At 41.3% G+C, this 15,161-nt stretch overlaps 1 protein-coding gene across 1 annotated transcript; it reads right to left on the reverse strand.

Moving 5' to 3' along the window:
* Positions 1-4,008: 4,008 nt before the first annotated feature.
* Positions 4,009-6,202, reverse strand: LOC117473957 (galanin receptor type 2). The gene is made up of 2 exons (XM_034119928.1): positions 5,708-6,202; positions 4,009-4,884 (listed from the first exon to the last, which is right to left on the reverse strand). Exons 1-2 carry the CDS (start codon positions 6,067-6,069, stop codon positions 4,245-4,247), a joined length of 1,002 nt encoding a protein of 333 aa, XP_033975819.1. The 5' UTR covers positions 6,070-6,202; the 3' UTR covers positions 4,009-4,244.
* Between the last annotated feature and the right edge of the window lie 8,959 nt (positions 6,203-15,161).

The raw sequence follows: 15,161 nt of genomic DNA on the forward strand, positions 1-15,161 counted from the left end.
GGAGAGCTGGAACTGACGGCAAACAGCTGAAGGATTATTCTAAGTTACGGCCGGAGAACTGACAAAGACATTTGCTGCAGCCACAGGGTGACACAGCGGTTCCCCAAACCAATTCTGAAGAATCTTTCCCTTAGTCAGAGATTTTAACTAGTTCAGAAAGAATAAATTAACATTCTTAATATTAAGACTTTTGTCCATAATTTAAGGTTGTCTGCCAGAGGAACTACATCTGATATACTGGACTTCCAGGTGTCCCTGGACAATCCACCATCTTGTGTAAGCTTGTGCTGGCCAACATTTGAAATAGAAAGAGACAGCTATGTGAAAGAGATAAAAGCAACTCCAAAGGCTACATGCGTGAGCCATGAGAGAAAATGGAAACAGAGAGAAAAGAATGATGGAATATTCCACTAAAAACACATAGAAGTCATAGTTTGTATGTCATTAAATAGTATTTCATTTTTACAAGTATAGAAAAATTCATAGTAAAGTATAGAATATACTATACTCTGTTAAAGTATAGTATAACAAGGAATCCATAGCATAATTAATCCAAAAAACGTCATAGTATATCACAAAGAGGTCAGAGCATGCCTTAAAGGGGCCTGATATAGTCTGTCTGTCTGTATAGCATGTCTTAAAAACGTCACGGTAGAGAATGCCATCAAGGAGTTTTTGTAGAGTATGTCAGGCAAAAAAGTCATAGAGATGAATTTCACAAGTATATAACAATAATAGTATGTCATTAAAAAGTAATGATAAAAGGTCATCATATAACACATAGTCACACAAAAGTCATAGCATAGGGTGCCATAACACTGCTGGGTTTAGTATGTCAGTAAAAAGTTGTTGCATGAGCGATACCACAGTGTTATCCCAACATCCTCCCAAAAAGGGGGGAATTATTGAGGAAGCCAATGATTTAAGAGTCTTGAACACACCTGTTCTCGACAGCGACGCTCACTCACATGTTGTGGAAACGATTTTTGCAAACCGAATCCCTGCAGGGGGGTCTGGGGGGGATGTAAACTACGCATTCTGGTACTCTCTGACAAAGCAAAAAGACAACATTTACTTCAGGCAAATGGGCCAAACAACATTGCCGCATGTTTTTGGGTCATTTTAGAGTCAGTAGAGTCAGGAGGAATTATTTTTACTTTACTTTTTTACTGTGGATGAATTCCCATTTTAGCTCAAAGTTTTTAAAACATTTATAAATATTAAACAACTAAAAACGATCGCCTAAGCTCAGGAATCTTTGTTGTACCTCATGAAACAGAAACTGTCATCTTCCTTCATAAACTCGTGAGTTGTACATCTGAGAAACGATCAATACCCGTATAAGTGTACATATTCAGCAGCACAGCTCATTATGCGATGACAAGTAACAGGAACCACTCGTCATGTGTGACATCTCAGAAGGATATCTCAAAAGGATCAGCTCTTGGAGCTAAAACACATGTCAGAATTGAAGTTAATGAGCTATGGAAATGGAGACACAAATGTATGGTTTTATTATTTCAACGACTGTCACAATAAAACTGCCAGAAAACACACAAAGAAACTTGTTAACTGTATATAACACCAAGGCATATTCTTTATGTTATCATATATTCACAGCCATATATAATCAACATACAACACTGAGGTTTCCAATGACGACAAATTATCATGCAGCAAGTAAAAATCACGCAGAACATTTGGGCTCGTAGAAGTTTCTGTACAAAATGCTGAATTACACAACAGATAAATGTTCAGATCTGGAGTTGAAAATCTATCTGACTTCAGCTTGTTTCAGAGCAACTCTCACACACAGCTTCTCAGTCAACTTCCAGACACATTTTGTACCACTGACCCTCACGATGCAGGACTCCTTTGAGCGTTTCAACCCTTAACTGTAGTGACTCACTCCTTTTGAAAGTTCTTATTATTTTGGGTGACCCTGATCAGGCAAGGTAGCTCTTTATATTTACATTCTAGCTTTGTATTTAGTTGAGTATTAAATCCTTCATTTAAGTCATTCATATTTTATCTGGCATTGTCTTTAAAAAACATCTTTACAACTTGATTTGTTTTCTGTTAAGTACTTCAAGTCACAGAATATGATAGTGGTAATATCCCTTACTCAGCTCATTTCATTTCAAGTAAATTACTAACATGGCTCTGTCTGGCGGGTCTTACCTTTTAAGTTATGTGATTTCCAGGAAAGGTACTTCATCATTTGGCCAAGCATAAGTCAGGTTCATAGTATTAGATGAATCATTTACACCTTGCTTCGTTGTGTTTAGACATGTTGTTGCAGTTAAGGCCTACAGTATGCTAGTTTCTGACACAAAGAATATTGATTAGACATGAATGAAGGTCATACTCTCTTATTGTCCTATTGAATAATACCTTTAAAATGGATCTAAATAAGTAATCACTTGGGTTTTGCTACAATTTGTTCTTGATGTGCTTCAGAAAGTCTACAGCAATGCTAGCAGCTCTTTCAGACATGATTATGTTAGCTAAATGCTAATGTGAGCAAGCCAAGATGCTCACAAGGTCTAAAATATTGAACTTTGAAAGGTTTAACATGTGCACTGTCTTAGTTTAGTGTGTTAGCAACTTAGCTGATCAGCACTAAACAGAAATACAGCTGAGGCGGATGGGAATGCCATAAGTCCTTCAGGCATTTGGAATAAATAGGGAGGCTGTGGCGCAGTAGACTAGAGCGTTGGTGTTCGGATCCTGCATGTTCAAACCCCACTGCAGTCAGCATGTCGTTATGTCCCTGGGCAAGACACTTCACCCCAAATTGCTCCTGTGGTGATTGCCCACAGTATTGAGTATGTAAGTCGCTTTGGATAAAAGCGTCTAACAAGTAACATGTAATGTAATGTAATGTAGTGGCAAACTCAGAAGAACCATAGCAAGTTATCCTCTGGGAACCATGATTATCTGTGCCAATGTCAATGTCACTTTAGGCGATAACTACTCTTACATTGAACCAAAATGAAAAATGTCAACCCCCCCTCCTACTAGAGGATAATTAAGGGGAAGACAACAACATACATGCTCTTTCCTCTTTGGATAATGCATATACTACTAGAACTGCTACCGCTGCGACCCGACTCGAATAAGCGGTAGAAGCCGGATGGATAATGAATGTATCTACCAATTTCTATCGCAACCCAGTTGTTGTGATATTTCAGTCTGGATCAAAGTGGCAAACCCACTCTAGATCCATGCTCCTGAAATGTCTCTGGGTCACAGAAAAAAAAGTGAAGGCCTAGCAATTTCTTGATCAATCAATTTGTGTCATGGTCTGAGCTGATTCTGAAAAACGTATTTTGCCATCCATTTATATACCAAAACATGGTTAAAACATTAGCCTCACCCTCCTTTCTTTGTTTCAAATACAGTATTATTTATTTTCCTCAAAGGTAAAGGTTTTCATACATTCTAGGGAGGTCAATATAGAGGAATGTTGCTTGTGTTAGCCCAACATCCATTGACTGGTAGCCACCCAGTACATTTTAAAGAAATAAAACACAAAATGTAGTGAAGTACAAAAAGTGTTTAGGTATGGCACTTTGTTGACTTGATGAGCTTTGGCAGTGCCAAAAAGGCTGTGCCAAAATGTTCATTTGTTGGTAATGATCTTGGTCATTGTGAAGCATGCGATGATCGATCACATATTGACTGTTTTCGGGCGCTAGGATTTTCTTGTCTCTTTAAAGTCCAATCAAATGAGACATAGATTCTGAATGGAAATGTTTTCAACAATCATTTGCTTGCTTTCTCGCCTGCTATATAATTAGCTTTGAGAGCGAACACAGCTGGACGCACACTCACTGGGTTCATTGGAGAAGCTCATCCTCTCTGAACAGCCCAATTAGACTGTAAATGAACCTCTAGACCTACATGCGTCACTGGTCAAAAACACTTGTGTTAATCGTCACGTAGTGTTTAATCATTGACATCCCTTCTCCATTCATCAGTTTCTCTGTAATTACCGGTCAATAATTCAGTGCAGGAAGCCTCTTCAGCTTTTCTGAGGTCTAAGGTATTCTCATTTGTAACAGTTGTGTCATTAGGGTCTTTCCTTAAAGACAAGTCTGCTCCACAGGCTTGATGCTTTTAGTTCAGTGAATGTAATACTTTTGGGACATAGTTTCATCTAAAGCACGTTTTTGAGTATGTTCATAATTTTCAGTTGGCTCATCCTGTCCTCCATCTTGTCAGGTTCAATGTGTTTGTGTTCAGTTGGACGTCTCCATGCTGCTGACCGTGTTCACCGCCTGAACCACGTGCACCTTGTTGACCTCCTTCCTCCTCAGGGAGCAGCTGAACACCTTCCTGAAACCTTTGCGAAAGTGCTTGGAGATGAGCGCATAGACGATGGGGTTGAGGCAGGAGTTGGTGTAGGCCACCAGGTGGGACAGGATGCGCAGGACGTAGGTGGTGTGGTTGAGCGGGAAGCTTCCGAACCACATGCAGAGGATGACCACGTGATGGGGCAGCCAGCAGAGGCAGAAGAGAGCCGCCACCACGATGATCATCTTGGTGACTTTACGTTTGGCCCGCCTCGACTCGGACATGTCCTTCACGGGGTCCACGCTGGTCCACAGGTACCGGATGGTGCGGGCGTAAGTGAGGCCGAGCACCAGGACGGGGATGAGGTAGCCGAAGACGAAGGTGCACACGTCCATGATGATGCGTGGCTTGGACTCCCAGTCAGGAATACACACCACAGTGCCAGCCAGGTCCATCTGTGAGTAGTAGCTGAGATATGGGCCAGAGAAAACCAGCGCCAAGGCCCAGACCAGGCAGATGGAGATGACCGCGTTCTTGGGGGTTCTCATCCCTCTAGAGCGGAGCGGGTAGCAAATAGCTAAATACCTGCAAGAGATCCAGATGTTCGTTACTGTGAATCATTAGTAGTTTGTGGTTTGATTAAGGTGATACTCTGCATGGACAATTTGTTTTCAGTTACTAAAGGTGATTCTCAAGTTGATTTCTATACAACTAAACAAATCAATAATCTTCACCTAGCCTATGTATTGTACATGTCGAGGATGGTACTTGTTAAAATACCATGAAGCCCAATAAAAGAAAACAAACCCATACATATTGACTGAGTCTAATTTTGCGTATACAACATATGATTTAAAAGTGCGTTGATGTCATAAACATTTTACATTTAATAAACCTGATATTAAAGTAATTATCTATGTCCATATCTTGTCCTTTCAAATTGATTTGATTTTGCTTTCAATAATTTGGATTGTGTTTGCAATATTATTTTTTTATAATTTGCAAATAAACAGTATGTATTTTTTGTATTGTTAAGGCTTTGTTGTCAAAAAGCAAAGCCTTAATGGTTGTGGCACTTTTTTTTCGGAGTTTTCGTTTAATTCCATCTCAATCTTTCATTGTTCATTATTTTGCTTATTATTTGTACCTTACTTACATACTTTAGTATTTATGTCTTAAGTGAACAAACTGCTGTAACACGTAAGGAATTATCCATCCATCTATAATCCAGAAACGCCCCTGTTGGTATTACATGTACTGACAATTTAATAAAGTGTTACCTAACATTTAAAGTAACGTGCCAACTGCACCTCCAACATATAATATGTTTTCCTTTGAATGTGCAGGTTGTGTAATTAGGAACCATTTTATTATCTAGGAATACTTTTATAAAATGTAGCAGACGTACCTGTCCAGGGAAACAGCTGTCAGGGTGAAGATGCTCGCGTACATGGTGAGGAAAATGATGAAGTGCACCACCTTACATACCACAGGACCGAACACCCACTCATCCAGGGTGTAGATGGTGGCCTGAAAGGGCACGCAGAAAACAATAAAGCACAGATCTGCTATCCCGAGGTTGAAGATGAACATGTTGGTGGTTTTGGTGTTCATCTGCCCGTTACGGAACAGAACCGCGAGGACCAGAGAGTTTCCCACGGTGCCGAGCAGGAAAATTACCGAAAAGCCCAAAGAAATGACCAGCGACTCCGCTTTCCAAGAGGAGGAGTTCACCAAGGAGAGATTCATCTTTAGGTTATATTCATTCATAGTTCACGCGGTCCGAAATCCGTCCAACAACATTAAGGAAAGGCTCATGGAGACGCGCCGTGCGTTTGCGCGCGACATTTCCATATCCAGACTCAGCGCAACAGGAGACGGACCCGGATTATTCAACTGACTGTGAAACAAGCCTCCACAGTACGGGACTAAAGGAGGCTTTCACACTCCTCACAACACGATTAGAAAAATATTGCAAAAAAAATGCTTTGCCTTGCAAAATATATAAATAAAAAAGCCACCATTAATTTAGTTACAATTCAGTGTGGACCAGGAAAATACCTTTTATTTAAAGAATAAAAGACTATATTCTAATAATAAAAATACTCATCTGTTTAGGGTTGCATTGACTGAGCAAAACGAGCCAAATGACCCAACTGCTTGTTCTCAGTCACCTGTTGACCCTCTTTATTTCAATCTGTGAGAATAAGAGCAGTCCGCCCCCCTTTGGCCAAAATGGCCCCCTGCACTGTTGGTGCTGGATATCATTTACTGCATGTCTGCTGTGTATTTACACCGTGATATCAGTAAAGCGACTGCAGCAGTGCTATTTGAATGGAGGTTGTGTCTGCTGCACACATTTGTACTGTGATAATATTAATAAGTTAATCGTTTTAAAACTGAGCACAGATCTGCACACTTGCATGATATTGCCTTGACAAAAGTGGTCACAAAAGTGAAATGTATCTTAGCAAGTGGTGGCCCTGTGTCCCTTGCAGCTTTGCTTGCAGACAGGACTGCTTCATCCCCAGACAAAAGGTCACATCCATATCATTGCTTCAGCGTATTGGACACAACCATGTCTGGTGACATCATATACATATTTAACAGTGACGTGCGGTGAGGTTCATGGCTGGTGAGGCACTGACGGACCGTCTACACAGCAGCGTTAAAAAAATCTTGAAACGCTTCTGCCCATAGAGTGGCGAAGTCCCTCCCCTTCCGGTGGACCTCCATGGGACCTTATTTCGGAAAAATTATGTATTGAAGTCAATGGAGAGAGAAAGATTATCTTTCGATCCCGTTTGAATTGTGCCATGAATTACACATATGTTGTTTGTCAATTTAAAAGATAATTTTGCAAGTAAAAAAAAAAAAATGTGTCGTAAAACTGTGAAGTAACACATTTGTTTGTGTGAAACGCTCAAAGAACTACATCTGATCTGTGGTCAACAACACACGTCACCAAGATGGCCGTCACTACTGTCTTGTCAACACAAGAGACTACCCTCACTATCACTACAATGAAACACGTCCTGAAGAATGTCATGCAAAGCTGCCTGCCTTCCTTCCTTTGATTCTCTCTGAACTGCCTGGTCGTTTTAATGTTTAATGTCAACCATTTGTGCAGATAGCATGAAGTAGAGAAGATCGCTAGCGTTAGCGTTAGCATTTCTCCCCCGGGCTTAAATTGTGTATTATAGAATGATCACACCGGTGACAGTACTATTCAAAGGGTTCACGAAATATGACTACTACTCTTACTGTTTAACATTTTGGGTTACTTAATGTTACTTCATGTTAAGGCTAATAAAAATGACAAGGCTGTAATGCTAACTAACGTGCTAGCTACTAGCTAGGTAGCTAACTTGATCCACACACTCCTCTTTCATCAGACGGGAAGCGAAAGAACGAGCAAGACCCATTGCTGGTATAATAACAACCTGGTACTAAGCACACAGGCACAAAGTTATCTTATCTTAGCCAGCGCCATATAGATAGATTCTATCTATATGGCGCTGATCGTATATATACGGTATTATACGTGTATCGTAGTGTCTCAATTGTGACATCACTTACGCGACTCTGGGATTTGTAGTCTTTCTAGTTTCGTATTTTTCAAAGTCTTATATTTCAACAGTTTTAAGACAAACTGTGACTTTTTTGACATGGAAATGATTTTTTAAGATTGACAAACATCATATGTGTAATTCATGGCACAATTCAAACGGGATCGAAAGATAAGTTTTCTCTCCCCATTGACTTCAATGCATAATTTTTCCGAAATAAGGTCCCATACCCCAGAAGTAAGTGGGAGGGACTTCGCCACTCTATTCACTTTGAATGGGGTGACGTCACTTTCCCTCACTTTTCGCCGAACTGCATTGTGGGCAGGCGAGCGGAGATTTTCAGGATTTTCAGGATTCAAAGTTGAACAATGTTCAACTTTTGAGGCTGAGGTGGAAGCGTCAGCCAATCAAATCCCGTGTACGCAAATCTGACAGTTCAAGCTCTAGCCAATCAAACAGCGTGTATGCTGGGAGAGACATACCGCAGGTCATTTCCTCATATTCCAAAAAATGGAGGAGAAATGAGCGGTAGGGAATCACCCGGTGCTTTATGACCAGTCCCTATTTACCTACCGGGATATAAACCGGAGGAGCCAGGCATGGAGGGAGGTGGCAGAGACAGTGGTATGTTTTCGCCTGTTTGGGGAGTTTATATCCAGTTTACTTCAAACTTTTTTGCTTCGTATGTCGCGGGCGGGAGATTCATGTGATTGGTTGTTCGCAAAAAATCCCCAAGCTTCAGATACGCCCACCTCCGCTACTTACAGGCCTGGCATATGTACTACAGCGTCTCCAGCGCTTTCGAGCGGCAATGGCCGGCCGTGGCCCAACCCCACATTCCCCTGATAGGTGGAGAGTTGGCCCAATAGCCGTAGCGCCACTTCTGTGACGTCATAGAAGTGTTCAAATCTGGATCAGTCTGTATCAGATCCGTTGCAGCCCCTTTTTTTAGAGATTTGGGTATGGAGGAAAATAGAGAGGGTTGTGTTTTCTGACACTTGGTGAGTTCCCTGGAACACCGGGGACACATATTCATGTATAAAAGACGTACAAAAGTGCATTTTGCATGATAGGTCCCCTTTAACTGTTAACTGTAATGGAGGAAAACAAACAGTAGTAACGCACAGACGCCAAAGGGTGGCGACATTTCACACAAATAAGTGCCTTCACTTCCTGAAAAGAAACCATGCCATTTATCATGTTATATACACTTCCATACAAAGTCTGGACTATGTCAAATTGTCAAGGACTAAAAATACCTGCAGAGAATATATATTATGAAGATTATTCCTTCGAACAGACTGCACTTGATACAAAGAAGTGTTTAACGCTGTTTTCTTCAAGTAAAAAACATATTTTAACCTTGTAGATCTAATTTTATAGTTTACTTATGCATGAAAAAAGACAAAATGCAGACCTTACGAAATAAAATAATTGTGTTATTTTGTGTCTGAAAATCGTCCATGTGTTTCTCAAATTGCATCATTGGAGGAAACTGTATTACAGGAGGAGGCCCATATGCTGTGATGGAAACTAAAGTATTAAGGTTAGTGATATTCATTCATGCATTTATATATATTATTTCCCATGGTCAAGGACAGTGTTTTGCAATAAGTGGATCATTTATTAATGGCAAGGTTGCATTTTTCTCAAATGTTGTCAAACTTTGTGTTTGCACATCTAGATCGTCTTTAGGTTCGTTTATATCAGGAGTCCATGATTCAAAATCTAGTTTTAAGCATTATTTTTGTTTTATTTTCGTTTTGCCAAGCTAGGTATTTCCATTATATTAAATTAAACGTGAAAACAATACAGTTTGAGCTGGCCTCACGAGAGCTCTGCGCGAGACTTGGGGGTTCCATCCATGGTTGCTATGCAGCCTGCACCTTTATGCGCTTAGTTTGAAAAAACACAAACTTGCTGACGGTCAGAAACTCAACATTTCTGCTCTCACTCGACAATTTCTCTGAAAAAACCCCACAAACCTGAGACTTTTTGCTTCCGGACCTCTCCCTAAACCCTACTGTCAAAACTTACAGGACGTTTTTCGGGTTAGATGTGATACAATTATTCACTTTTTTCACCCATTGTTATCAAATTAATTTTGCCATGGACGCTCTCCGAAATCCCTAAAAAAATCACCGAAATAACTGACAATATTGCCTATGTATTCTATCTTCAGTGTTAGTTCATCAAATTTGAGTTAAATAATCCTGTTGTGATCAAATACTGACCACCCGTTTCACCTGTTGAAAAAGTTAGCATGCTAACATATGTGCATAGCCTTCTTTTTACTTTGTAGTGCTACGTATTCGGTATACCATAGTGTTTCAAGCATTGTAAACATTATTATATTATATTATATAGATTATATATATATTTGAATATACTTGAAATTCACAAATATTAGGGTAATTTACGAGTATTTTACACAACACAAACATGTTTAATTGGCTGCGTGTTTGATCAATACGGCAGTTAGTGAAATAACTGCAAAAAAAGAGATAAAACATTATATAAATTATACATATGTTGTTGATGACATTGTGGCATAATTTTCCCTCTGTAAAAGTTATATAGGCCTGCTTTATGTAAACCTCACTGTAAAAAAGCTACTGCAGACTGAGCAGTACAAACTATTAGGCCTATTAGAAATACCATTTTGTGAACAAAAAGTTAACTTTAGTTATTTTATACTGCAAACACTCTTTACTCTTGCTCTTGTTTAGTTTTCGTGCATGTTTTTTCACGTTTTGGCATTGCAATATTGATCTTTTAAATGCAAAATGTGGTAGTCAATCTGATATAACACTCCATGGTATATTAACCTGATGTGATGTGATTATTACATTCAGTTGGTCCGAGCAAACAAGTGGACATCTGTCCTCCTCCCAAACCCCAGATTTATTGTCCTTGACAAAAGTAAAGGCAAGACATGTTTTTTAAAGTTTGCACATTACAGCCATGGCTGTTTCTTGCAAGCTTCCTTTTTCTTTTGCTCATATTGCAGTAAAATGCTCTCGTGTGTGTTTCACTTTATGCAGCGTTTGTTGAACAATGTATTATTGCATTGTCCTCCTTTTCATTCAGTATGTGATGAGAGAGTGATGATTGTGTAACCCTCCCTGGTGTGTCGTCATGACGTGGAGCAGTGGTCTGATTGTTGTTTTTATTTCTACCTTCAGATGGACCGGCGCTACATGTGGACAGCTGTCCTCCTGCCAGACCCCAGTGGACCCCGCCTCATCCTGCGCAGGACCCCAGCCCTGCCCTCCCAGAGCAGCTCCTCACCTGGCTCCCCAGGTACAGCTGCCTCTGGATCTACTTCTTCTTGCTCCCCCTTCAGGGCCGTCTGCAGCTCCTCCCCCAGCTCCTCCTCCGGCTCCCCAGCTGGCCCCGCCCCTGAGCCGAAGTGGAAGAAGAACCTGAGGCTTCTGATGAAGAGGAGGGACCAGGCTGGCAGTGGGGGGGGCAGGAGAGGCGCTGAAGATGAAGGTAAGTCTGACCCTGGCTCCTCCTCCTCCTCCTCCTCTAGCTCTTCCTCCTCCTCTTCCTCCTCCTCTTCCTCCTCCTCTCGCTCTTCCTCCTCCTCTTCCTCCTCCTCTCGCTCTTCCTCTTGCTCTTCCTCTTGCCCCTCCTCCCCTGACCTCTCCTGCAGACCCCCCCCACCTGCTCCCGAGGAGGGCTGGTCTCTGGTGCCGTGTGCTCATCCCACCAGGATCGTCCTCCGGGGGCCGCAGCGGTCTGGCTCCTCCCCCCGACCCAGCCCCTCCGTCAGCCTCGGCCGGTGAGGAGGGTCCCGGAGCAGCAGTGGATGAAGAGCGTCCGGCTCCTGGTGAAGAAGAGGAGCCAGGTGGGCAGCAGGTGGCGCAAGGGAGGAGCCGAGGCTGCAGATAACGAAGCTAAGCGCTTCTGACCTTCCACTTCATTATTATTATTATTCATTTTTACATTTGTTTGAATTGAATTTCTATAAATTCATATTTTTAAATTGCACTGCTTCGTTTTTAATGTGAACGGTAAGTATTGGACTGAATGAAATGAAAGCGTATCAGTGAAGCCCCGCTGTGTGGAGAAGGAGAAGGATGGCGACACCATATCATGGGGGTCCATATGTCTGTCGACGCCCACCCCAGCCAAGAAGAGTCTGCAGAGACAGGGGCCACAGAGCAGGGGCCACAGAGCAGGGGCCACAGAGACAGGGGCCACAGAGCAGGGGTCACACAGCAGGGGCCACAGAGCAGGGACCACAGAGCAGGGGCCACAGAGACAGGGGCCACAGAGACAGGGGCCACAGAGCAGGGGTCACACAGCAGGGGCCACAGAGCAGGGGCCACAGAGCAGGGGCCACAGAGACAGGGGCCACAGAGACAGGGGCCACAGAGCAGGGGCCTCAGTTGTGATGGATCACTGTAGTGGTACAAGACGATATTTGCCATCAATAGGGTCTAAAATGGGAGGAAAGGGTTATTACATTAGAAATGGATGGAGTTCCATGAAAAAGGGGAAGGAAATAAGATGAGAAGAGACAGAAGAGACAGAAGAGACGGAAGAGACGGAAGAGACGGAAGAGATAGAAGAGACGGAAGAGACGGAAGAGACAGAAGAGACAGAAGAGACGGAAGAGACGGAAGAGACAGAAGAGACAGAAGAGACGGAAGAGACGGAAGAGACAGAAGAGACGGAAGAGACGGAAGAGACAGAAGAGACGGAAGAGACGGAAGAGACGGAAGAGACAGAAGAGACGGAAGAGACGGAAGAGACAGAAAAAGGAAGCGTAAGTATGAGAAGAGGACCAGTAGAAACAGAAAGGGAAGACGAGAAACAAGAGTAAAGAGAAGAGATGAGAGAGGAGCAGGGCCCGTGTGAGCCCTCTCATTATTAAAAAGGTAAATATCATTTTAACATTTTCGATAAGCTGCACTTCTTTTGAACCAGTGTTTGCATTTGTTGTTGTTTCCAGAGAGGAGCAAAGAGGGGGGGAAATGAGGAGGAGGAGGAGGAGGAGGAGGAGGAGGGAGGCCAAATGAAGTGACCCGTCACAGAAAGAAGGTCAAAGTCTAAATACCTAATGTCATTACCAGGTGGCTTTAGTTCAGCTCACCTGTTCACACCAGAGACTGTATAAAGGGTCCACAGACTGTATATATAAAGGGTCTACAGACTGTATATATAAAGGGTTCATACCACAGACTGTATATATAAAGGGTCCACAGACTGTGTATATATAGAGGGTTCACAGACTGTATATATAAAGGGTTCACAGACTGTATATATAAAGGGTTCACAGACTGTATATATAAAGGGTTCACAGACTGTATATATAAAGGGTTCACAGACTGTATATATAAAGGGTCCACAGACTGTATATATAAAGGGTTCACAGACTGTATATATAAAGGGTTCACAGACTGTATATATAAAGGGTTCACAGACTGTATATATAAAGGGTTCACAGACTGTATATATAGAGGGTTCACAGACTGTATATATAAAGGGTTCACAGACTGTATATATAAAGGGTTCACAGACTGTATATATAAAGGGTCCACAGACTGTATATATAAAGGGTCCACAGACTGTATATATAAAGGGTCCACAGACTGTATATATAAAGGGTTCACAGACTGTATATATAAAGGGTTCACAGACTGTATATATAAAGGGTTCACACCACAGACTGTATATATAAAGGGGTCCACAGACTGTATATATAAAGGGTCCACAGACTGTATATATAAAGGGTTCACAGACTGTATATATAAAGGGTTCACAGATTGTATATAAAGGGTTCACAGACTGTATATATAAAGGGTTCACAGACTGTATATATAAAGGGTTCACAGACTGTATATATAAAGGGTCCACAGACTGTATATATAAAGGGTTCACAGACTGTATATATAAAGGGTTCACAGACTGTATATATAAAGGGTCCACAGACTGTATATATAAAGGGTCCACAGACTGTATATATAAAGGGTCCACAGACTGTATATATAAAGGGTTCACAGACTGTATATATAAAGGGTTCACAGACTGTATATATAAAGGGTTCACACCACAGACTGTATATATAAAGGGTCCACAGACTGTATATATAAAGGGTCCACAGACTGTATATATAAAGGGTTCACAGACTGTATATATAAAGGGTTCACAGATTGTATATAAAGGGTTCACAGACTGTATATATAAAGGGTTCACAGACTGTATATATAAAGGGTTCACAGACTGTATATATAAAGGGTCCACAGACTGTATATATAAAGGGTTCACAGACTGTATATATAAAGGGTTCACAGACTGTATATATAAAGGGTTCACAGACTGTATATATAAAGGGTTCACAGACTGTATATATAAAGGGTTCACAGAATGTATATATAAAGGGTTCACAGACTGTATATAAAGGGTTCACAGACTGTATATATAAAGGGTCCACAGACTGTATATATAAAGGGTTCACACCACAGACTGTATATATAAAGGGTTCACACCACAGACTGTATATATAAAGGGTCCACACCACAGACTGTATATAAAGGCAAGGCAAGGCAAGGCAAGGCAAGGCAGGCAAGGCAAGGCAAGGCAAGGCAAGGCAAGTTTATTTATATAGCACCTTTCAACACAAGGTAATTCAAAGTGCTTTACAAAAATGGAAGACATTTTAAAAATGGCATTTAAAATCAGTCATTAAAAAGGAAAGATAATAAAATAAACATTAAAAGAAAAAATACATGGATAAAAGTTAAAAGTTACAGTGCAGTTTAAGATGTGAATAGTTCAATTAAAAGCAGCGGCAAAAAGAAAAGTCTTCAGCCTGGATTTAAAAGTAGTAAGAGTTGCAGCGGACCTGCAGGTTTCTGGGAGTTTGTTCCAGATATTTGGAGCATAATAACTGAATGCTGCTTTACCATGTTTAGTTCTGACTCTGGGGACAGAAAGCTGACCAGTCCCTGAAGACCTGAGGGTTCTGGATGGTTCATAATTTAGCAGTAGGTCAGACATGTATTTTGGGCCTAAACCATTCAAAGCTTTATAAACCAGCAGCAGTATTTTGAAATCTATTCTTTGACACACAGGAAGCCAGTGTAAGGACTTCAGAACAGGAGTGATGTGATCCACTTTCTTAATGTTAGTGAGGACTCGAGCAGCGGCGTTCTGAATCAGCTGAAGCTTTCTAATAGATTTTTTAGTGAGGCCTGTAAAGACACCATTGCAGTAGTCGAGTCTACTGAAGATAAAAGCATGGACAAGTTTTTCCAAATCCTGCTGTGACATTAGTCCTTT

Source organism: Trematomus bernacchii, unplaced genomic scaffold, assembly GCF_902827165.1.
Source record: "Trematomus bernacchii unplaced genomic scaffold, fTreBer1.1, whole genome shotgun sequence".
NCBI lineage: Eukaryota > Metazoa > Chordata > Actinopteri > Perciformes > Nototheniidae > Trematomus > Trematomus bernacchii.

What these genes read in the sequence shown, in the direction of transcription:
- LOC117473957 (XM_034119928.1), bottom strand. Translation starts at nt 6,069, where the DNA reads ATGAATGAATATAACCTAAAGATGAATCTCTCCTTGGTGAACTCCTCC. An exon ending in ACAGCTGTTTCCCTGGACAG is followed by an intron (nt 4,885 to 5,707) that starts GTACGTCTGCTA and finishes GATCTCTTGCAG; the next exon opens with GTATTTAGCTATTTGCTACC.